This window comes from Micrasema longulum, unplaced genomic scaffold (genome assembly GCF_059751315.1).
Source record: "Micrasema longulum isolate JH-2025_06_02 unplaced genomic scaffold, ASM5975131v1 h1tg000779l, whole genome shotgun sequence".
Taxonomy (NCBI): domain Eukaryota; kingdom Metazoa; phylum Arthropoda; class Insecta; order Trichoptera; family Brachycentridae; genus Micrasema; species Micrasema longulum.
The window spans coordinates 427,169-451,655 of record NW_028277972.1 but is presented as its reverse complement, the minus strand read 5'-3'; the positions used below and the strand labels follow the sequence as shown (position 1 = coordinate 451,655).

Genomic DNA, 24,487 nt, shown 5'->3' with positions numbered 1-24,487 from the left:
ACTTAGATAGAATCTGTTGCTATTGCAAGGACAATCAGTTATTATTGAATTCTGATAAATGTCTTTTCATGTCATTTACTCGAAAGAAAAAAAGTATACTATTTGACTACAAACTATCTGGGAAAATTGTCAATCGTTCAATGAAAGCGAGAGATTTGGGTGTACTGATGGATGATAAGCTTTTATTTAGAGATCACATAAATACAATAGTAGATAAGGCGTACAGACTTCTAGGGTTTATCTTACGAATCTCCAAGCCATTCTCATCACCAAATACATTAAAACTTCTTTACTATACTTATGTGCGTAGTCAACTCGAATTCGCTTCATTAGTATGGTCCCCTCAATATAATGTATATATTAATCAAATTGAAAACATTCAAAAGAAATTTATAAGGAGCCTGGAATATCGTTTTGGTAACATTGAAAATGATTACGGCGCATCTTTGATCAATTTTAATATAGAATCACTACAAAAAAGGCGCCTTAGATATGATTTAATTTTTCTTTTCAAAATTCTCAATAACATAGTTGATTCGCCGTATCTTTTACAAAATATTGGTTTCCGTTGTCCTCTTCGCTATACTAGATTAAATTCCCTTTTTTATGTACCAACTTGTAAAAACAATTATACCTCGAATTCATTCATTAGACGCACCTGTAGAAATTATAACGGACTCAGTATTGATGTAGACATTTTTAACTGCACGTTGCATTTGTACAGAAAATTTCTTCATGGGGTCGATTATTTGGGATAGTTGCTGAATGTACATCTTGAGTGGTTTATGCTATGCATATGTGCCGCATGTAATGTATATGTTTGTGTATGTTTTATATGTGCGTTCATGTGTGTGCGTGGATGGCTCGGAGTGTACATTCGGTATTTTTATTTATTTTAATTTATTACCTCCATGGAAAACGCAAATGTCAACAATTATCTTTTTTTCACTTAAAATTCTTATTTATTTTTTATTTTTTGTCACATTTAATGTTTATATCTTTTTAATTTATGAAAACTTAATTGGTCTTTTTATGTTAAAAAATTGTTGTTTTTAATACTGATTTTGTATGACTGTATGTTTTCTAAATAAAATAAAATAAAATAAAATAAAATAAATTATTTGAAAATCCTTTATTTGGAAACAAGTATTTTGAACATTATTTCCGTAGGATTTTTTTTATTTAATATGATACCGTTGACATATTATGTATCACATAGGACATGCAGGAACTGGCTGTTTTTGGCATTATTTATTTTAAAAGGAATCAGTGAGTACTCAGTGTTGATATTTGAATCACAATGAAAATATCATAAATTTCTTAATGGGATTCTTTTATAATTTATAATATAAATAAAAGACGGGTGATTTATGAAACATAAAACTACAAATTTGTAATTTTAAGTGACCGTTTTATCGCTTTCACAACATTTTTGAAACTAGTATCATTATTTCGAATTAAATGTTATTTAAAATAAAACACTTAAAATGAGAAAATACAGTGTTTTTTTGTTTATTTAGACTATTAAACCAAAGCAAAATTTGCATTTATTCATCATATTATCAGCGCTATGATTTTTGTAAGTCTTGTATTTCTGAAATTACTCCGCGTGTGCCGTCTTAAGTTCTCTTCCGCTTCTTCTCGGTCAGTTCTGCCGATTGGTCCATAGACGATTAGTAAAGCGGAAATTTTTCAAAACTGTATTATCATTGGTTGATTCATACGAACTAGTGACTTTGTTCAAAGTAGTTCGTTTTTATGAAAATATGTTTTATATATTTTTTCGTACATGTCAAAGCGTATATTGCTCTAAGTTTTCCCATGCGTAAAAAAATTTTTTTATTACCCATTTCCCGTAGGGCTGAAATTCTTTTTGTTTTTTATTTTAATTGTTTTTGTCAGAAAGCCCTCATTGCAAAGTGTTAACGAGTATATACAAGAGTTCGAAAAATTTAGTGATAAATTACCATTAAAACAAATATTTAAATTCGACCCTGCTACGAATCGAACCCGGGACCTCGAGAATGATAGGTGAATGCGCTGTCCAATACACTAAGAGGCTGACTTATCTCCACATTTCCTGTTACAGGATTTTTTCCTTTAGTAGCCATCGAGTGGAAAACGCTCGTTCAGGATTCTGGTTCTATTTTACACAGAACTGTATTCTTCATCCGCCTAACCCAGAATAGTGATAATATCTAATTCCATCCACAAAGCAATCATGAAATACGTGTGTTATTTTTTTTCTATACGTAAATAGACATTCAATTGTGTTTTTTTCGCAGTGGATATTTTACGGGTACAGAATACTAAATAGTTAATGTGGTTTTGTCTTATTTAAAACCTGTACTCATCAGTAAAATAGACGAGGTACGAACATCAATGTTTAATTATTTTTCTATAAACAGTTTTATCGATATTATACAGTGAAAGTATATACATGAAAATTATAATAATTACATATATTGATTCATTATATTCATGAACACAACCCAAAGTAATTTTTTTTTTCTTCATTATAAAATTGTTAACCACTTCTTTCCTATTCTCAAAACACCCTTTTAATTCCCATATACACTGAGGAAGTTCAGTGCAACGGGAAATCAGATATGCATTTAAAATATCTTCTTATGCGCGGTAAAAATTAGAGCATTTAATTGTATGGCGAAGTTTCTCTAAAATGTACAAAAATCAAACCGATGACAGAGTATTGTATAACATTTCTGGTTACCGGGAAGCCGATCCACCAATCAGTAGGATGAAGTAATTACAAAATTTAAAAAAAAATTGTAGCTCTTATAATACGATACACAATTTTTTTTATTATTACGGCTTAGTTAGATAGTCTATTGATAATTTTTTTTTTTTAAATATATTTATCAATATATTAATCTAAATATATAGATTCCACAGTCAAGCTGTATTATATAAATATAATATAGCTCGACTGTGGAATCATCTCCCATCTACTATGAAAGTTGGTTTTATAGTAGCTCTGTGGTCTTATAGTGTAACTTCATAATTCGTTAAGTAAATTCATTCGTATTGTATCAGAGGGAACGAGAGCTCAATACGGTTTTGATTGGGTCGTAGTGAAATGGATATTTGACAAAGGAACAAACTTACGAAACAAAATTGTGACAGAATAAGCCTGCTATTTACTCGTTAACCACGTCTGAAAAATATTTGCTTTTCTTTCTTAATCTCTCCTCTTTTCCTATCCCTTCAACTCCCTTTTCCCATTGAAAACTAATATCAAAATTAACGAATGTTTATATTTATTTTTTTGACGGACTTATGCAGTCCATTTTAACACTGGTAAATACAATTTCTTACAATAAATACAGGCACTTATAAAATAAAATACAACTTAATTAAATTAAAGCTAGGACAAAAAAAAATACCACCTCAAGACAAGATCCGGTCTATCGGTGATTTTTTTAATCTATAAAGACTTACACCAAAAAGTCCGAATCTTGTCTCGAGTTTACAATACGACACAATCGGGACATTGGTACATGCAAGCCATAGTTTGTGCTGTGTTGATCGAGGAACAACACATTATTATTTCGCAACCGGCGGATCGGAAAATAGAATGCCACTTGTTCTAGTAACGATGGTGCATCAAATCATCCATTCAGTAAATTAAACATAAATATGGAGTCAATGTTATTTCTACGTTTTTTTAGACTTGAGATTTTTTAACATTGACTCCATTTCTCCGTAAGTGTAGTCTCCCCTCTCGAGGCTAATCATCCATGCCACTTTTCTTATCAAACGATGTTGCACCGATTCGATATGATTTATCCGGCCTACATAGAAGGGAGACCAGATATATACACATATTTTTCGTTGTATTTTTGTAAATATTTATTTTTCTCTCATACGTTTTAAAACTAAAATTATGCAAGTAACACCTTTAGTTTTATTATTTACTATTGATACTATTTAATACGACAAGTCATATCTAAAAAAAAACGTTATTTTGCGATTGAGGATTATTCTCATATTATTTTTGTTAACATACTACAACAGAGATTAAGAATATTTTTATCACTATCATTCCCTTTCCGCACCTAATGATGCATAGGGCACTGCATTGGTACACCAATCGCAGCGTATCTTGATCATTTTGTTACATGAAGGTAAGATGATCAGTCTTACGCTTCAGAGACTACGAAATCTTCTAGTGTAAAAACACCTATTTAAATAAATATTTCATATCAACCATGTCAGGAGTCGAACCTGAAACCTCTTGCATTACAGGCTTACGCGCTGACCATTGCACCACAAGGCCGACAATATTTTAGCGAGGGGAATATTTATTTATTAGTTTTCAAATACAGGTATTCAGCTATATTTCTTGGTATATATTTCAGCTCTTTTGGTAAAAACCTGTGTTGAGCTGAAATGTTTTACAAAATTTAAATATGATACAATACTAACTACAGAATATAGAAGTCTAGGCATCTACAGGGCTTATAATCTGTCATTAGTTGGTTTATGCACTTTACACACTTACAACTTTACACACTGTGCAACTTTTACCATTCTGCCTATATTTGAAAATCTTCTATTCTTACGTCTGTTGATGTGTGTGAAATTAAAGAAATAAAACCTTTGTCATCTCGATTGAATCTAAAAAATTGAAAAGTTCTTTCAGGCATTTCCGAATAGGCTAAACAATTCAGCCAGATGAATCTCACCCACATCAAAAAAGATTTCAGCCCTTTTACTTTAGAAAAGTCAACAGAGGAAATGTGGATGTTTAAATATCGTCCGAATTATAAATGTTTCACATTGTGTAAAGTCACCACTTTAACCTGCAAAAAAAATGTCATAAGCCCTAAAAATGCCTAGGCATTCAATATCCTTTCTCAAAATTGTTTTTCCTCTGTTTTTCGATAAATTTCAATTTCGATTATTTTTTATCGAAATACGTAAAACGATGAAGAATTAATCAGTTTCTTATAAAATATTTCATTCTGGTAGAAGCGACTCAAAAGGATTCAGAATACTCAACATGAATAAATTTTTGGGCTAAATGAGTTCTGAAAAATATCCTTTAAATAAAAGGGTGGGGGAATAGGTGCCTTAAGACAATAAGATGGTTTTATCAGAAGGGTATCAGATGAATAAAAAGTGTTGAAAGGAACGAATATTAAAGAAACTGGAACAAAATGTGAATAAAAAGTCAAAATGAAAAAAATGTATGGGATAATAGGAAGATACGCAAGCAAAGAAAAAATAATGTGTTAAGAAAAATAATAAAAACGTTACAAAGAAAACGAGATAAGAAACCGAATATGATGCAATATTACATAAAGAGGTAATGAATTGTAATCAGCAACAATTAAACTAGATCGAAATCTCATGCACTGTTTGCGCACCCAGAAGTCATGCAAATGCAGGTCAGAATTCACCCATTAATTGGGCAATTCTGGGCATCTAAGGCTTCTGCACATAATATGGAACTATTTTTTCTGTATATGTTGGCAGTTTAGCAGCTATCTGCTTCCTATTCATCAACTTCTACCATATTTTTTTTAAGTAAAGAATGCAGACTACACTGGCGTGCGTTCCATATAAGGACATAAGCAGTGCCTTACTAAAATTTCTAAACAAATAATTTTGGGATCGTCAATCCTGACTTTATACTATCGTAATTGCTAAAAGGGGTTTTTAAGTCTACTAAAATTAACTTGAAGAAATTGTTTAATTCAATAGTATTTCCATTTTGCCATAAATACTATTGCCAAAATAATCTATTATCATAATGTTTAAAATAAAGGAAAACTGTACCATTCCTAAATAATTTCACAACAAGCGAAGCATTAATCTAACATGTTTATGAAAACACAGTTGCTTTCAGATAGAACTCTGTTTTCTGGGAAGTTAGCAATGTATCAAGCTGGGAAGCGAAATTCTGAAATATCACGTTCCCCTAAAGTTATTTCTTGAAATGCATTGTAAATTCTTGGGAGACAAGTTTCTTTGCGAAAATATTAAGATGGAAACGTAGTTAAAAAAGGTGTAATTCAATCCCACTAGACATATGTTATTCTAAATACGCATATTTTATTAAGGAATCACGTAATCAAATCACACGTAGGTTCACTAAATCACAAATCTGTTTTCATATACCGTGACTGTAAATAATACTTAGGGTATAACTTTAATTGGCTTTAGTTTTGGTAGTTGCAGATGATATTACAAATTTGTATTTCACAAGCTGTATGTTCCCTTATATTTAAATAGTGTATTTTAAAAACCAAAATAAAATAACGCAGAATTTTTAATTGATGTAGTCATCATATGACGTTATATTATGTTACCTATTGCCCTTTAGGGAAAATGGTGTACTCTTTGTTAAAAAAAGCATTCAGTAGGTTATGTCACACATAATTGAAATAATATTAAGAGTCCCGATACAGACATCTTTCGAAGAAATATAACAAAAATTACAATTTATGACACTAAAGTAATTACAATATTTGAGTATGTCCAAATGTTCATAGACAAAAGACTGGATTTCACCCCCTCGGGGGTCATTAAGATTAACAAATTACAACAGGGATGGAGAATACCTTAAATAAGGGAATATGGAAGTCTAAGCATTTACAGGGCATGACGGGTCATAAGCCCTGTAAATGCCTAGACTTCCATATTCCCTTATTTAAGGTATTCTCCATCCCTGTTGTAATTTGCTAATCTTAAAGATTTAAATTGCATAATACTCAAAATCCCTTTGCCCTTCTAACCTTCTATAACCTTCTTCCACTGTCCATTAAAACAATTAGTAATGAGACAATGTACAAAGAGTATATAAAAAAATGGAATGTAGAAGTGGGTAGAAGTAAATTGGATTGTTTCATTTGCCCAAACCAATATTGATTCACCTGTACCACAAACGTATAGTTTATGTTATGTTTTTCTTCTTTTATTGTGGGTTTTATAATATTAATACTAATGAAATACATCAATGAAATATAAACAGATTTTTTTTTTCATCTTCGATGGCGCTTCTGCCCAAATCGAGCCTTGGCCTCCTTCAACTTTTTCCTCCAACTCCGCCTATCCTCAGCAGCCATTTTCCAATTCGCAACTTGTAGAAGCTGTGCTGCATAGTTTTTTATGTCATCTTCCCACCTCGTATAAGTTGATAATCAATGTATCTATTTACTTTTGGTGACTTTAGTATAACCATTTTGCTATTTAAAAAAAAACGATTTTAATACATTTGCCTACACTTTGTATTTGTACGCCGCGCCGTGCAATGGTAAATTGACCATAATTTGGTGGCAAAGTGTTTTAATACAAATTGATGATAGATCTTTTATATCCTCAATTGATTGATACTTATGATCGCTTCAACCATACCCATATTAATGCACCCCAAAATGTTTTTAAATTGAACGTTTTTCGTATTAGGTATTCACCCGACCGAAACTAACTTACCACATCCCACATTCTATTGAAAATCGCTTAAGGAAAATATTTAAACTTTAAATTTAATGTCGCATTATGAAGTAGGTTTATCGGGTCATAAATTTTGATTCTCTAACGCAGATAACAGTAAAACAAACTACAGAATTTAAAATCCGGTAAAATCTGGTTTAATGTAGATCTTTTAGCAATAAATAAAGTTGGATAATTAAGTTAAAACCAGTATTGCTGAAAACTTAATTGTTGAGTCATCCTCAACTTAAGTTTGATAATACTTTTTAAAATTCGACTCGTCTGTAAAATTACTAAATTATTAACGATTCACGACATTTATTCGTATTTTACGATATATTTCAATGTTTTTTTTTATAATGTAAAAAAAACTATTAACGACATTTCATCCACCTATGACTGTGTTTTGACAGTATCATCATAAGCTCGACAGCCCTGGGTAGGCCTCGGCTGAATCCAGTAGCCTCCTCCACTCTTGCCAGTATGCGGTCCTTCCTCTATAATTCCTTACTTCCTCGAGCCTCGGGCCTTTCTGGTTCGTTATCCTTATGGCACAGTGAGAGTTAGGCGTTTTATGGGGTTTTCGTCGTCCATTGCAAGTATATGGGGAGCCCACCTCAAGCGCCCCACCTTGATGGAGTTGATTACATTGGGCGCTCCTTAGGTATCATATAAACTCCCTACTGCAGCGACGACGCCAATGGTTATTTTCTCTCACAGAGCCATAGACAACCCTGAGGATTCTTCTTTTGTATGCAACAATGATTCCCTCAATAATCTTTGTCATAACCCAGGTTTCCGAACCATATACCAGGATTGATTTTACCGTGTTTACATAGTACCAAAAACCTTTTTTCATTTAAATTCATTGAATATACAAAATAGTGATGACATCATGAATATACCAAACTAATCGAGGGGTAGGCTAAATAAAGCAAATGGTAGCAATTTTTTTAAACTTACAATATCGTCCATGCACCCGTAATTTGACGTAAGTTTCATTTAGATGTATTTGTGGTTACTCATCGTCTTACAAAATGTGACCAAGAAAAATCTAAATCTAATTTTCATTTTTCCGAATAACTTATATCTCACTCGTATACCTTAGATTTTAATGAAGCAGAATGTCAGTAGTCTCAAAATGACCATTCAATGCATTGTTTCAAAACGATTTTATGTTACATTCGATTTTTAATTTACTCACTCTAATTATGAGGCATTTTTACTATAAAAAAAGGGCCTAAAAAATATAATTTCGTGTGAATAAACGTTTTTTTTTGCTTTTTAGTAAAATTTGGGAATTGTGTGATATTCTCATATTACATTAGAATTAAGAACATTTTAGAGAAGGAAATGTAGAAGTCTAGACATCTACAGGGCTTATGACCTGTCATTGGCTGGTTTAAGAGGCAACTTTATACACTAGGTAACATTCACCATTCTGCCTATATTTGAACATATATATTCCTTCGATGCTTCCATCCGTTGACGTTTGTGAAGTTTAAGAGCTGAAATCTTTTTTGTTGCGGGTGAGATTCATTTGATTTAATTATTTCACCCACATACTAGGTAACATGTGGCGTTGTGTGATTTATTGCGGTTGCATAAACGATATAGTATAATATGAGCAAATGTTTTGTATTTATTTAAGACGCTTTTGATAATTGTTTGCAGTGCAAAATAAATAAAATTACACCTTAACTCAATTGATGCCAACAAATGGATTGTGGTCCTGTAGCTAGTGTCTCGGACTCACGTCAGTGGTTCGAAGAATCCCACTATACTTTAACTTGATTCAATTTGTCTTATAGCGTTCTCAAAATTAAGTATTTGAGTTAATCTTAAGAACGCAAATGTTTCTTTAAAAAAAAAACTTTAAATATTGTATTCCTTTTGAATACTCATCCATATTAGATAAAAACTTGAAATTTTAAAATTTAAGGTAGCATACACAGTTATACTATTGTAATGTGAAGTCTCTAGAACAGACATGCATTTCCATTACTTTAAGATTTTACACCCCGTGCTCACCTATGGGTTCGAAACATAAACCATTTCCAAAATAATTTTACACAAGCTTAAGGTGACGCAAAGAGCGATGGAAAGATGAATAACATCTTGCTCGGGGACGAATCAGTGGATTAGGGAAAATACCCAAGTAAAGGATGGGACTAATGAATAGCAGAGCTAAAATGGAGTCGGATGGATCATGTTTCTACGATGTCGGATGACAGATGGACGAAAAAAGTGACGGATAGAAGTCCGAGAACAACAAGCAGAAGCGTAGAGAGAGAGGCCTTCGAGCAAATGGCCCGACAACAGCAGGAGGGTTGCAGGTCCAAGGGGACAAAAGGTGACGGCTGACGAGGACCGATAAACACTTTGTTAACGAGAGCGACGTGAATATGCGAGGATTTCGCAAAGGGAGACGAAATTCACAAAATGCGTTAGAGCATAATGGATATATGAAACCACAAATTGACTAATTTACTACTACTACTACCATCACGCCATTTAGGCAGAGATAATGAACTGCCACACACGTCTGTCCTGGCATACATTTCTAGCTTCTTCCACATTCATACATCTTTTCATACATGCCCTTCGGTTCTTCCTGTTTTGACATGACCAGACTTAAGATTTTGGTTTATCTGATCATGTCACGTCTTCCTTAGTTGTCCTCGTCTCACCTTACCGTTCATTGTCGCCATATATATACTTGTTTTACCATTCTTTCATCGTCCATTCGTCATATTTGACCAAAGCATCTCAGAGACCCTTTCTTCATTTTATCAATTATACTTGACTCAGATTTACACCCTCGCCTGATTTCATCATTCGTAACCCTGTTATACATTGATTTCGTATACATTCGTCTAAGAGATCGCATTTCAACCGCGTTCACTCAGCTTTCATCCTTCTTCTGCTAGTTCTATGTTTCACTTCCACACATAAGTGTTGGGACTAAAACTCCGTTGTGCACTGCCAGTTTAGCTTCGATCGACATATTTTTACTAGCAATTACTGTTCTTAGTATTCCGTTCATTTTCTTGCCCGCATTCACTCTCCTTTCAACTTATAAAATCGCAAGTTACGAAGAAGATTAATCAAAAAGATTTTACAAAAGGAACTGCATACCTTGTTTACATTGTTAAAACCAGGTGCACAGCAAAAAAATAATTACGACAATAAAAGAGCGTGAAAACTTGGGCACCCTGAAAAAGCTGCAATAGCGGAACACTTTATAGACACAGGACATATTTTTACTTTCAAACCAAAGATTTTGCATAAACCTAGAAATTACAGTGCACGAATAATAAAAGAGGCAATTGAAATACACAAACACCCAAATGGCATTAACAATGGCGACGGACTAAAACTAAACTCAAGATGGTTTTTACAAAATGACACGGAATGTGCCTACTACCAACTGCCACACGGTACAAATTACTAGTACATTAACACATTTTTTTCTACAAAACACACACACAGAAGACGGCTCTTGCAATGGTAGTCAAAACGTCGTATCGAATCCAATTTACACGGGATCACCCAAAAAAAAATATTTTGTAGAATGTAGTTTTAAATAATTAATTTATCAAATAAGTTTGGCTATTTTCAGTTATTTTGGTTTACGAAAATAATTTTACCGCTCGATTAATGACAATTCTGAGTCATATTTTTTAACAAATTCTACGCCACGGTGGAGTCACGTCTATTTTAATTAAATACTGGTGAGAGGGTGTGTGTTTGTATAAATTATAATCACTTCCTATCTGAATCTCCTATTTATTGAAATTAGAATCGTTTTCTCCAGACCCTCTTAAACTGGGTTTTGTTAATAGACAATTCCGTTTATGAAGCATATTCTAATACAATATAATCCCTTACGTTCATACTATCTGTTGCAGGGATCAAAAACCATATTTCAGTCTAGAGTAAAGTTATACAGACAAATAATCAAGGAACGTTTAAAATTTTACCTTTTTTTATTAAATTCAAGTTATAATTGAGCAAATGTAAACTTATTTCACTTCTAATTTTAAGATTTTCTTCGAAACTCCAGTAATCTTTTTCGACTTTAATATTACACTAAAACATTTTGTGAAAAAGAAGTACATTTATTTTTATGTAAAACATTCAAGTTTGTAAGGGAAAATTCTTGATGAAAGTTCATTGTAATTTATTATGGAAATAAAACACGAGTGGTACTTTAATCCACAAATTTGAAATATCCAATAATCAGTTTCATCGCATGTCATGTAATTTCAAATTCTCTGTCCTTTCTTCTATTATAGATAGAAGATAGCAGTCTCGAAAATTAATATAAATATTCTAATTTTGTGGATCAAATTATCACTCGTCTATTATTTTTATGTGCCTTACAATAAGTACGATTCATTTTTCTTATCGATGATTGTCATCCAAAAGAGTGGAATAGAAAAATATAAAACAACTTGTTTATTAAGAAAAATTTATCACAGTCATGGTCAGCGTGAAGTGAAAATACTGTAAGCGACGATTATGAGTTTATTCAACAGAGGAAAAAAAACGTTGAAAATAAACAGAATTTCCATATTAATAGTTTTGTAGGATTTCGTTTGTTGTTGAAGAAACAATGTTGTGGGTACAATGGGTTTTTATTACGTGATAAATAAATGAACATAACTTTGTTTTAACTGGCTGAAGTAACCACGCTCCGGTACGCACGCCCAACTGTCTCTTTATAGGCAACGTTCCTGTTTTTCATGTCTTCAAGGCGCGAATGAAGTTACTCCAAAACATTGCTCTTAAGTAGACAGGTGTCTTATGTGCAGTACTGCTGGTCTTGCAGAATATGATGTATTGTGTTCAATACACGGTTTTTCAGGTCCAGACCACGAAACATCAGAGGAAGAATCCTCATGGTAAGCTTTAAAAAAATCCAAATATTTGTTTTCCAAAAAGTCATATATATATATTTTTTTTATTAATTGTAATCTCAAAATGTAGTAAATCCTTAATTTCTCGGACAAGCAGTCCCTCCACAACCCCATACCCCTCTCCTACCTAACCGCTTCCCTTGTCCGCGTCTGATGCGTATCACTTCGTTGGTCAAATACGTTTTTACCGCTTTTTTGTCGGGGAGGGGAAGGGTTTGCGGAAGGGATGCTAGTCCAAGAAATTAAAGTTTTACTCCATTTTGAGATCATATAAAAAATCTACGTCCAGTTATTTTTATTTTTTGCATAGACAGAAAAAACCTTTTTTAAATGAGATAATACCTCGCATCCGTGGATATGATTAACATTTAAACAACTGATTTTACTTTATTATGATTATTAGTGTTTGCACATTCTAATACCAACATTTACTCTCCCTGCCACTACACATATTTTTTCTACTCTACCGATACAAAGCGATCCAATCCACGATACTAAAGAGTGTATTTTCTTAGAAACTATAATAATAGTAAGGGACATCTTTAGAGCGAAGAACCCTTTCCGCATATTCTTATATCCGAAACGGATTTTCATCCCTCGTAAAATCTCCATATTTAGTGAAAATTATTTTTGCATTTTTCGTTCTTGTCGCGCTTGTAAAAAATATGGCTTTCACATCTTGTGTCTCGGTCTTTGGGGTTCTATTTTGGAGGGAAGACCGCAAAATGGACGATAAAATATTTGAATACTTGCTTATAAAGCCTAAAAAAATATTTTAACTGTATTATTATACAGATATAACTTTTTTAATCAAATCGTTTGATTCTATCTATTGGGGGTCGATTTATCGACACCCCTCACCACTTAATTAGTATTTTCAAACAACTCGATAATATTGCAACAAACGTGAATTACAACATTTTTTTTACAATCGATTATTAGGAAATTGCTTAAAATAGAATTAAATAAATTCGTCGGGATCGTAGAACAAAGACGGATCTGCGAAAATTGCGACATTGACTTTCTTTTATTTTCGATATTTAAAAAGGTTTTAAAAGCTTTTTTTTCAGGTTTGAAAAAAATATGTATGTATAACTAAACCAAGTATCAAATGGAATACTTTTGTCCTTTTTAAGTAGTGACATAAAATGTCGAAAAAGTTTTTAACCGTTACCACGTAAAATTGAATCAAATCACATGCATCGTGGTTCTACGATCCTAACAAATAGTTTACATTGGATGACAACAAATCGTTTAAACTGAATTATAACAAATTGTTTATACCAAATTGTTTGATATGGATTATTGAAAAAAGTTTAAAATAGGTCATAACAAATTGTTATTACTTTTCTCTTTATTTTTTACAACTACGTACTATATTATCAACATCACCCTTTCCACAACCAGTGGTAATTTAGTAACCCAAATGCAGCGTTGTTTGATCATCTTTTACATGAAGGTAAGGTGGTCTGTCTTACGCTTCAAGTGCAAGTGCAGAAACATGAAAAACTGCATTTCAAAAATTTTTCCAAATCAATATTTCACCTCCGCTCGGCCAGGAATCGAACCTAGGACCTCAAGAATGGTAGGCGAACCTGCCAATCACTACAAAAGATTTCCTTTTTCAAAATTTTTACCGGAGAATAAAAACTCGTCCATGATTTTGGACACAGACCTTCCAATACATAATTCTTATTGCAAAATGCTGATTTTAAAATGGTAATAGTTATGACAGAGAATATTATTTCACCACGAATGAAATGTCAAAAACACATGGCAAATTATTTTTACATATTTTGCGCGTCTCGCTTTAATGCGTTGGCAGTGGGTACCCTTTTACTGTAATTAATTATAATTAATTATAATATTATCTTCATTTGCGATGTACTTGACATAGTATATATAATACTATAATAATTGATGACAGATTCATACCACGAGCCAAGAGACATGCTTTAGTTCATAAGTTTTCTGGTTTCTGATTGAATGTGATTACATCACCTACGCATTCGTAACCCCTTCAACCCGAGACAAAAAAATACTCACAGTTTAAAAAACTATTTAAAAATCCTCATCAATGTTTCACACTTGTCCAGGCTTCTAGTCCAGTCCTACTTCATAACCTTTTATATTGTCTAAATCATACGTAGAAATACGTGTAATTTTTGTAATTGGACTATGCATGTATAGTATATAGCACAATAAATTGAACTATGGATAAAAGGTATGTAGATTGAGTTTTTCTACGGATATTTTTTGGTGGAACTACATTTCAATTAAAATAATAAAAATATTTTTGTAGTTTTATTCCAATTTTATTTATCATTTTAACCAGCGACTGGATTCCGTTGTGACCGACCTCGTCAGACTGGTGGGAGACTAAACAAATTTCAAGTACAAGTAGGATTTTATATAATTATGAGAAAAAAAGAGTTTGAATCAAAATATTTTTAATTATTTAATAATAAAAAAATTATGAATTCACATATGTGTCAATGTATATAATTAAAACAGAAATATAAAATTTTAGGAAGTTTTATTTTAAAAATATATTTGGATGGTTTTGTTTAATGAAATATTATATTTATTGTGATTTTGTTAAATATAAAATGTTTTTTTAAATTTTTTTAAAAAAGTTTTATTCATTTTAACAAATAAGTAACATACATAATTGTATTTTTGTTACCGAAAGCCGAAACTTGTCTGCGGGTTACATTACATTTTTTTTAAAATTTATAAGTAACTACATAGTTTAATAAAAATTAAAGAATAAAATATAAGTTTCACTTGCTGTTAAATAATTTTTTGACTATTTTTAAAAATGAAATTAGGTTTTTTTCTTCACGATTTTCAGCTGGTATTAAATTGTACAGTTTTGGTACTACACTACCCATTGTTCTGTCACCATAGTAGTTTTTCTGTCGTGGTACCATCAGCTGCTGTGCAAATACTTGTCGGGTCATGATCTGGTGGTTTATTTTGGATTTAAAATTGCAATCGAGGAAATGATCTGTCATTATCTTATACTGACACTGTTTGTTAATTGGCAAAACGTTAACAAAATCAAATAATATTTTATTGTTGTCTTTTGCCTCATTCTTTATTTTTACAGGTACGATAATTTTTAAAATTTGTACCTGTAAGTTCAAGACTCTATCCGTATAAGATTTAAAACTTAATCACTATATTCTTAATCCATATTGAATAATTGGGTCAACTAGCCCCAAGTAAACTAGTCTCAGCACTGGGTATGGTATGTATGGTTTTAAATGGTACATGTTAAGTAGGCAAACTCTTAGCTTATTGCAAACTGTTTTTATCGGTTCTTTCTAATTAAAAGTAGAATCTTTAATAATACCTATGCACTTTAATTGGAATACCTGTTACAGAAAGGTAAGTTGATCAGTATTACGCTTTAGGTACCAGTACAAAGACAATGAAATACTTCGGTGAAAGTACTCCTTAACATACCTAAAAGCCGTTTTAGGGACCGTAGGTCTTCCTATCGGTTTCGCTCATATAAAAAAAACAATGTTTTTTTGTCAATAAACGAGTTAATCTTTTAAAATTTAAATGTTTCAATTTAAAGTATCCCGATTTAAATAAATTAATTTCTGTTACTTTCGCTGCCCTTTTCATTATGAGTTTGCAAAACTTTATGCGGGGCCTTTGTACAAATAAAGAGTAGTTGGAAGAATTGAAGAAGTATGGATGTTTGAACATACGCAGAATTGTGAATGTTACACAGAGCGTTAAGTGACCACTTACGCCAGCCAATGACAGATCATATATTTAGACTTCTATTTTCCATTCTCTCAAATGTTTTCCATCGCTGTTGTTGTGTTAATTCAACAGGTTTATCACCAGTAATATCGCATTTTGTTAAAACATAATGAAAATCTTAAAACGGAAACTCCAGATTCCATTTCCAGCACTGAAGATTTAACGTGACTTTTCAGCACTGAAGATTTAAAGTCAAAATTTCCAATGACGGAATACATAAAACAAAATTCTTTTATATAAGGTTTTTTGTACTTAAGGACCGAAGGTGATAATATTATAATGATATTAATAACACGTGCTTTTAATTAATTTAAATTTTATATTTGTACATACGCTTTTAACACGTTGGTGTAGACCTGTTTTTATTTTGCGCAACAAAAGTTTGAAAGTATTTCTTGTTTTTCACTGACCACTTAAACCAGTTCGGTCCTTGTATTTAAGGTTAAGTTTTTGAGTACTTATTTATTTACGTATTTAGTCACGTAGCTTTAATATTTGCATTAAAAAACACATCTTCTTCTTCTTCTTCAGCCTTGTTCTCTCCACTGTGGATAAAGGCCTCTTCCAAACGTCTCCATTCCTAATGTGGTAATGTATCCAAAACAAAACAAGTTTATTGAACTATAATTCTACTTTATTTTTTATAAAATAAACAAAGGGTATATTGTGACGCGTTTCGTCTTGTTAGGACATTTTCAAACAAACTAACTTAAATATTTACAATGTTTCCTTTTTTACTAAAAATAATTGCTATTTTATGTTTGTGGATTTCTATACAAGCCAAAATAAGTAGAGTAATTAAAATTCAATTAGGGTATACTGAGTATATTAGAGGAATATTTTGGTTATATTGGGGAAAAACCTTCCATTATTTGAAAACATTTGAAACATTTGTAATAATTATAAAAATATTGATTTCCTTTTTAACGGTTTATTTTGAAAATTATTGTTGAAACTCTACATTGGTGTTTTACACAGGTTTCATTCATGTTTAATGTCAACTAAGGTAAAATACATTCAGATTTTATAATATTATTTCATTTTAATTAAATTTATTGAGAACATGACAAGTTTTTATTTATTTAGTAGGTATATAATAAAAAAATATTATACTCGTACATAATATGGAATAACAAATTTACAATCACAAGATTACAATTATAAATAATTGTAATCTTGTCTTCGTTCCTTCCTCATTAGCTTTCATGATCCACGTTTTACCGGCAATAAAGGCAATGTCGTCGACCCATCTTTTCTGTGGCTTTCCAACACTTCTTTTGTTTGCCCATGATCTCCACTTTATTATTCTGGATGCCCAATTTAGCTGTACGATTTATGATATCCACGACTCCGGTTCGGCCCCTTATTTTTTCATTTCTTACTCTGTCTCTTAGACATACACCGAGCATCTGTCTTTCCATGGATCGTTGCGTGCATTTAAATCTCTGACTTCTTTTTTGTGTTACAGACATGGTTTCTGGTCCGTATGTTGTCATATGCACGATTCATATACTTGTTTTTTTTAAGGATATAGGGACTTTTTTATTTTCAAAAATACATTTTAGTTTGAAAGCAGTCAAACTTACAACAAAAAAAGAACACATAAGAGGTTTAAATAATAATAATGTTTTAGTTGGCAAATCATCTCATATACTCAATTCATAATTTGAATAAGTATTTTATGCTAAAATTTTACATTTTAATTATTAAAAAAAACTTAAATAAAACAACATGGAGGTGTTTGACATTAAAGAAGCTCTAAATTATTCCCCTAATAAATAATCAAATCTATTTTCAATAAAGCCAACGTTGTTATTAAAAAAATAACTAGTTGATGGCCTAGTTGTACCAAAATTTAAAAATAAATAATGGACAACGTACGTTGGATTATATTGTTCCAAAATTATTTAATATGTTGCCACTTGATGTGAAAACGTGTCATAATAAAAATAAAATTATGTTTCTATTACGAAAGTGGTTACTAAACAGAACGTTCCTATATTGATTTATTATTTATGTAAAAAAAAAAATCTCTCATTGAATACATTTTTGTTATTTTTAGGTTTACCTTTACTTTTATTTTTTTCTTATTTTATTTTAAAATATATATACCTTAATTTTAAAAGGTACTTTGAATTTTCTTATAATTTTTATTTTTTCCGTAGATATTAATTAAAATTTTCAATTAACTTTGTTTTATTATTTATCTTATTTTGATTACATTTATGAGCACACACTCTTTGTATGTGTGTTTATATTTTTTTTCCTACATTTAAAATATATTTAAGTATTTACTTATTAACTAGCCATTTGGCTATTCTTTAATTTTATTTGTATAATTTTACTCTATTTTTTTACTTTTAAAAAAGATTTCTTTAAACCATTTTTATCTAGGCTTGTTGAGTTTTTTCTTCTTAATAATAGTTTTCAAAGCATCAAAAATAAATAATAAACGTTAATTATTTTTTACTTATACAGTATTATGTCCGTGCTCTTTTATTTGATTATTGAGTAAAAAATATGTCTGAGCACCCGATGACAAACTATTATTAAATAGTTTATAGGGACAAAATATGTTTTAATACTTTGTTTTCTTTGTAACGTATTAATATTGTGGATATTTTATTGAATAAAGACTCTATAAAAAAAACTTTTAACCACTTAGCCCTTCCTCTTCCTAATCCCTTCCCGACATATCTCAAAATATTATAAACCTAATTATAGTACATGTTTGGACATGGTGGTGTTTGCATCCTCTTTTTTTATTCATACAAATAGGTACATAAATATTACAGTCCAGTATTAAGTTTGAGAAACAACATAATGCAAAATGAAAGCATGTACATTATTTAATTGTAGCAAAATGTTAAATTAACAATCTTAGGTAAACCTATATTTCAATAACTCTGCATGTGATTGATGTATTTTTTTAGAAATAATATGTTTACTACGGTGGCGGTAAAGTTAAAAGTGTACTTTAGTATTTGCATGTTGGTGTAGTGAGTGTCCTGACGAAGAGACTAGTACGTCTGAAAACCGATAGATATAAAGACACGGTTTAGGGTAACATACTCATATTACTAACGTCAACAACTTATTCATTCCTTGGATAAGAAGGAAAGGCGAAAGGTAAAATGATAATTTGTAAATTTATACAAATCAACATATTAAGTTAAGTGACGAAACCATAGAAAATATTCTGTTTTGCAAATTAAATTGTTAAATCAAATCATTGAAAGACGTTAATTTCAACACTGATAGAAAACTTTATAAGATAATATATAATTCTAAGCATTTACAAGACTTACCTATTTATTTTTTATTTATTTTCATTTATTTTTATTTACTCATACAAATATTTATTTAACTTATTTTTATGTATCGTTTTATCAGCGCTGTGATTATTTGAAGTTTTGTAATTTTTAAATTACTCCGCGAGTGACGTCACTAGTTCTCTTCGTTGAGTTCTGCTAATTTGTGAATTGGCTTCCCGTTAACCGGAAATATAACACCTTATCATTGGTTGATTCGGAAGAACTAGTGACGTCGTTTAAAGAATATCGTTTTTTCTAAAACATTAATTTTTACATACATTTTCAAGAAACAGTTTAATGCTCTAATTTTTACTACGCGTATGGAAACATTTTTTGTATTGACCTCGTTAAAAGTAGTTTGTTTTCATTTAAATCTTCTTATTTTTCATACGTTTTAAAAAAAATTGCCGTATAATTTAATGCTTGAAATTTTACCGCGCGTAAAATAACATTTTTGGTATTCAATTTCGCGTAGCACTGAACTTCCTCACTTTAATTCCTAGTGCGTTTAGTTCTAAGAATCTAACCAGTAACAAATCATAAGCCTTGTAAATGCCGAGGATTTTCCATTTCGAAATTAGATTCCGAAATTCGTTGCAACAGAGACGGGCATATGAAGCTCTAGGTATTTACAGGACTTATGACCTATTATTTGCTGTTTTATACACTGTGTAACATTTATCGAATTGAATATGTTTGAACACCCACATTTCATCAACTCTTTAAGCTGTTTACTTTTGTATAGAAAATCAAATCGGGTTGTGGTCCCGCGGCTAGTGTCGCGGACTCGTGGATCTGAGGTCCGTGGTTTGAAACTCACTGAGCCACAACTTGATTCCCAAATATAATAGTGAGTTATTTACAACACGAAAATGGTCCCCAAAATTGATATATCTGGGCAAATCATAAGAAAGCTAATATTTATTTTTAATAAAAAAAAAATAAGTAAAAAAAATCTGAAACCTTTACTGATGTTGGTAAAATTCAGCTGGCTGAATTTAAGGCAACGTTTGAAAATTCTTATTAGTTTTTCATAATCCATTTATACCAGTTAGTTCGATCAACAATATGTTGGTATGTCCAAATGTTTGCACGGAAGATTTTATTTATTTATCAGAAGCAAATATAAAATTAGAAAATATTTTTTTCATAAAAATAAACAATCACCACCATCACAGATTTAAACTGTTGTTTTGTACATTTTGTCGTGATTATAGAACAACGACATATCTACGTGCGAAAAATGCGACACTGACCTTCTTTTACATTTGATCTTGAAAAAGTTTTATTAAGGCTTTATATTCCTGGTTTGAAAAAAACGGAATATATGTAACTAACCCAAGTATCGAATGATATACTTTTGAACTTATAGAGTTGTGACAAAATGTAAAAAAAATTAAACCGCTCTCATTCTTATTTAAAGTATAAAAAATAATGACGTTTTTTTGCCATATCTTGTATGGTCTTTTTTTAATTGGCAATTACTAAAAAAATTCATTTCGTGCAAATACCACGTGGGGACCAGAGAGTAAGAGACGAGGATGTTTTGTTGTCTATGGCTGCAGTGCCCAATGGACCTTTATAAGGGCGCGTAACACGTCACTCGCCCTTCTCTGTCTTCACCAGTATTCAAATTCACTCTAAAATATTGTTTGTGTAATCTCTGTATTTTCGTGTGTAATTAACCAAAAATTGTGAGTAACTTAAATTATTTTATTTATTTATTCCTTGAAGTTAAATCCATTAAATTCATTCATTCGTATGTTTTACATGAACTAACAAATAGCTACTATCTAGTAGAGTGTAATAATACCTATACACCATCAACGTTTTATTAATATTGTATTATAGCATCTTTGTAAACAATCGTTTTTTTAAAGTTAATATACAAGGAAGTGTAATAACAATGAAATGTGGGAAAGTTACAACAATATAACAATAAAAAATTAATCCCATTTGGTTTTTCCGACGAAACAAAACCATCGTTTTAAATCATTTTGAATAATTAATCGTAGGTATTCAATGCTTAATTTCTATTTTTTTTTTCTTGGTGTAGTTTCTTAAAAAACTTTAGTGTGTTAAATAAAAAAAGGAATACTTTTTACAATAATAATAATTTTTCAGCCTCGTGGCGCAATAGTAAGAGCATTTGCTTAACATGCAAGAGGTCTCAGGGTTGATTCCCGACATGGTTGACATGTAATATTTATATGAAAAGGCGTTTTTACACAAGAATATTTCTTTGTCCCTGGACTGGTACGTGAAGCGTAAAACTGTTCATGTAACAAAAATGATCAAGATACACTAAGATTGGTGCACCAATGCCCTATTCACCATTAGATGCGGAGAGGGAATGATGATGATCATAATTGTTATTCCGGTAAAATGGGTAAATAGTGTCGAGCTAATTCCATCATACAAAACAAAAATATATTTCATTTCAATATGACAATGTGGAGATAAATTTTATTTTATGTTATCTCTACTTCAAAAAAATGTCTAAAATACGAAACAAAAATAATTGACTTGTGAAGAAAGAAAGAAAAAATAAATACAATTGAATGATTTTTTCCATTCCATTATTGACAAAGTTTTGGCGACATTGTCTTAATGAATGTTTAATATTTATTATTTTACATGTATATTTGATTCATATTTATAAATTCAGAATTTTAGTCAAATTTACCGGCAAAGGTCATCCTAAAATGAGTATAATTAATTTAATTGAATTTCGCATGAGACTGTCAATAATTTTATCGGAATTCATTTATAATGCAGAGCTGATAAGATTAGTGATTTCGGTTGTTAATATTCTCAATTAATAGTCAATATGCAGAAAGGACTCACCTTGTTAAATCTATCAATCATTTTAAGTCAATTTCACTTCGAAAAACTTCAAGTGCACTGGAATCCCATCACACAATTTTTTTTGGCGAGAATCACCACGACACAAAAATAACAGTTATCGAATATTTTTATGTTAAAAAGCGTTCAAATACATCCGCTCACGTCGAAACACCTGCCATCAGTTTACGGCGAGGTTATTCAAAACATAAACAGAGCTATTATCCATTTTGAGGAGAAAAAAATCACTATTCAACAAGCTTAGTTTTTTCACAACCACGTAATTCCATATAATTTTTCAGAGTAATTTAAACTTGGCGGGAAACGGTTTGCGCGGAAAATTGATCATTATTCTATTTGACACATGTTCGAAATTTTTAATAAATTGCGGGAAATTGGTCGTTAAATTCTCTTTTTAAAGGTCACTATTTGTGATTCGTTTGTTTTGGATTATTTGATATAATTCAATTGGAACGAATTGGCGGGTAATTTATATATTGAGCGCTGGATCAGGCGTGACGAGCGTCAGGTCAAACATGCTGATGTATACTGTTGATGATTTTTAATTTGATATAAAATTGCATAATAAATATATTTACGCGCCATTGAATGAGTGAGCGGCGTCCAATATACATATTCCACGGTATTGGGAGGGAAAAACCTGTTTTTACATGTTCTGTTTTTTTTAAATCCTTTTTAAATGTTTTCATTAAAATCACTGCCTACTTTGCAATAAAACATTTTTTGAACAGAAAATTAGTAATATTTTAATAATTATCATCGTTATGGTGCATAGGGCACCGTATAGATATTCAAATCGCAGCGTATCTTAATATTTATTGAATATGGAAGTCTAGGCATTAATAGGGCCTATGACCTGTCAATGGCTGTTTTAAGTTATTTTTTTATTCTCTCATCAAAAATGTTTTCCTTCTCTGTTGCTATTAGTATTAGGAGATTTCAGTCTCATTATTAGTAGATTCAACTGTCCAAGGAGTGGAATTCATCGATGTCTACACACATTTTACTATCATCATCATTGCCCCTTTCGCACCTGGTGGTGCATAGAGCACTGCGTCCGTAAACCAAATGCATTTTATTTCGATCATCTATCACATAAGGGCAAGGTGGTCAGTCCAGGAACAATGAAATAATGCAGTTTAAACAACCTTTAAAACAAACATTTCACTTTTAATTGAATCGGCATTCACTTCATAACATTTCATTAAAAAATATTATGTAAATAAAACTTTGTTATTAGTGAGTTTTTTTTTTTAGTTTTATATCACCTGTTGATGGGAGGAGTGTTTTTTCAAAAGTGTAGTAGTGCTCTTGTAAAATAATAAAATTACGTTATACTGATAACACGGCTTTATTGTAATAGTAATTTCAATATTTCATCCTGCCAGGACTTCGAGAATGCTAGGCGAACGCTCCAACAATTACACAACGAGGTAGACTGTTCTCCGTCTAAAATATTTGTCCAGAGTTCTGGTTCTATTTTACACACAACTGTATTGAATCTGGTTGGACACAGAAAGAAACTATAAACATTCGGACACACATACATAGGTACCTAAAATATTGTAGAATAAAATAAACGTTTTTAGCTCTATCCATATTTTTATTGACCACAACAGTTCATCCGATTGATAAAAAAACTTCGACAGGTAGATAAACTTGTAACGACAATTTTTCGTTCTGTTTAATTGATGCTGACTTACTCTCAATAAAAACATTGTTTTGATTATAACCCTGGCATAGATATTTTTTGTTCAATCAATCGAATGGAATGGTCAAAACAATTTGCATTCACAGAAACAGTCTTGAATGAATTAAGGTTATTTATTTATTTATATATGGCATTTCTGTCATTTACATAACATGTTATACGAGTAAAAGTGTTCATAAATTAATAATGAAATATGATAAAAATAAATGTATTAGTACATGTAAAAATTTCATACCTATCTGTAAGTAAGTGAATTTAAACCTGCTGATCTCCAATAATTTAAAACATTATACAAATTATAAAATAAAATAAATAAAAGCTCGCGCTTAACCACCGTAACTTATGTTCATTAATAATTACATAATTTGTTTTTCCTTCTTTCCAATTATACTCACAATAATAAATTAATCTTTATACCACTCTCGTTTGTCTAA

General features: G+C 31.0%; 1 protein-coding gene across 1 annotated transcript in view; it reads right to left on the bottom strand.

The window, feature by feature from the left end:
- LOC148279036 (uncharacterized) overlaps positions 1–22,875 on the bottom strand; it is a 48,076-nt gene extending 25,201 nt beyond the window's left edge. The window contains exon 1 of the mRNA XM_088230542.1: positions 22,325–22,875. Coding sequence (XP_088086668.1) covers positions 22,325–22,345 — 21 coding nt within the window. The 5' untranslated portion in view covers positions 22,346–22,875. The remainder of the gene's footprint in view (positions 1–22,324) is intronic.
- Between the last annotated feature and the right edge of the window lie 1,612 nt (positions 22,876–24,487).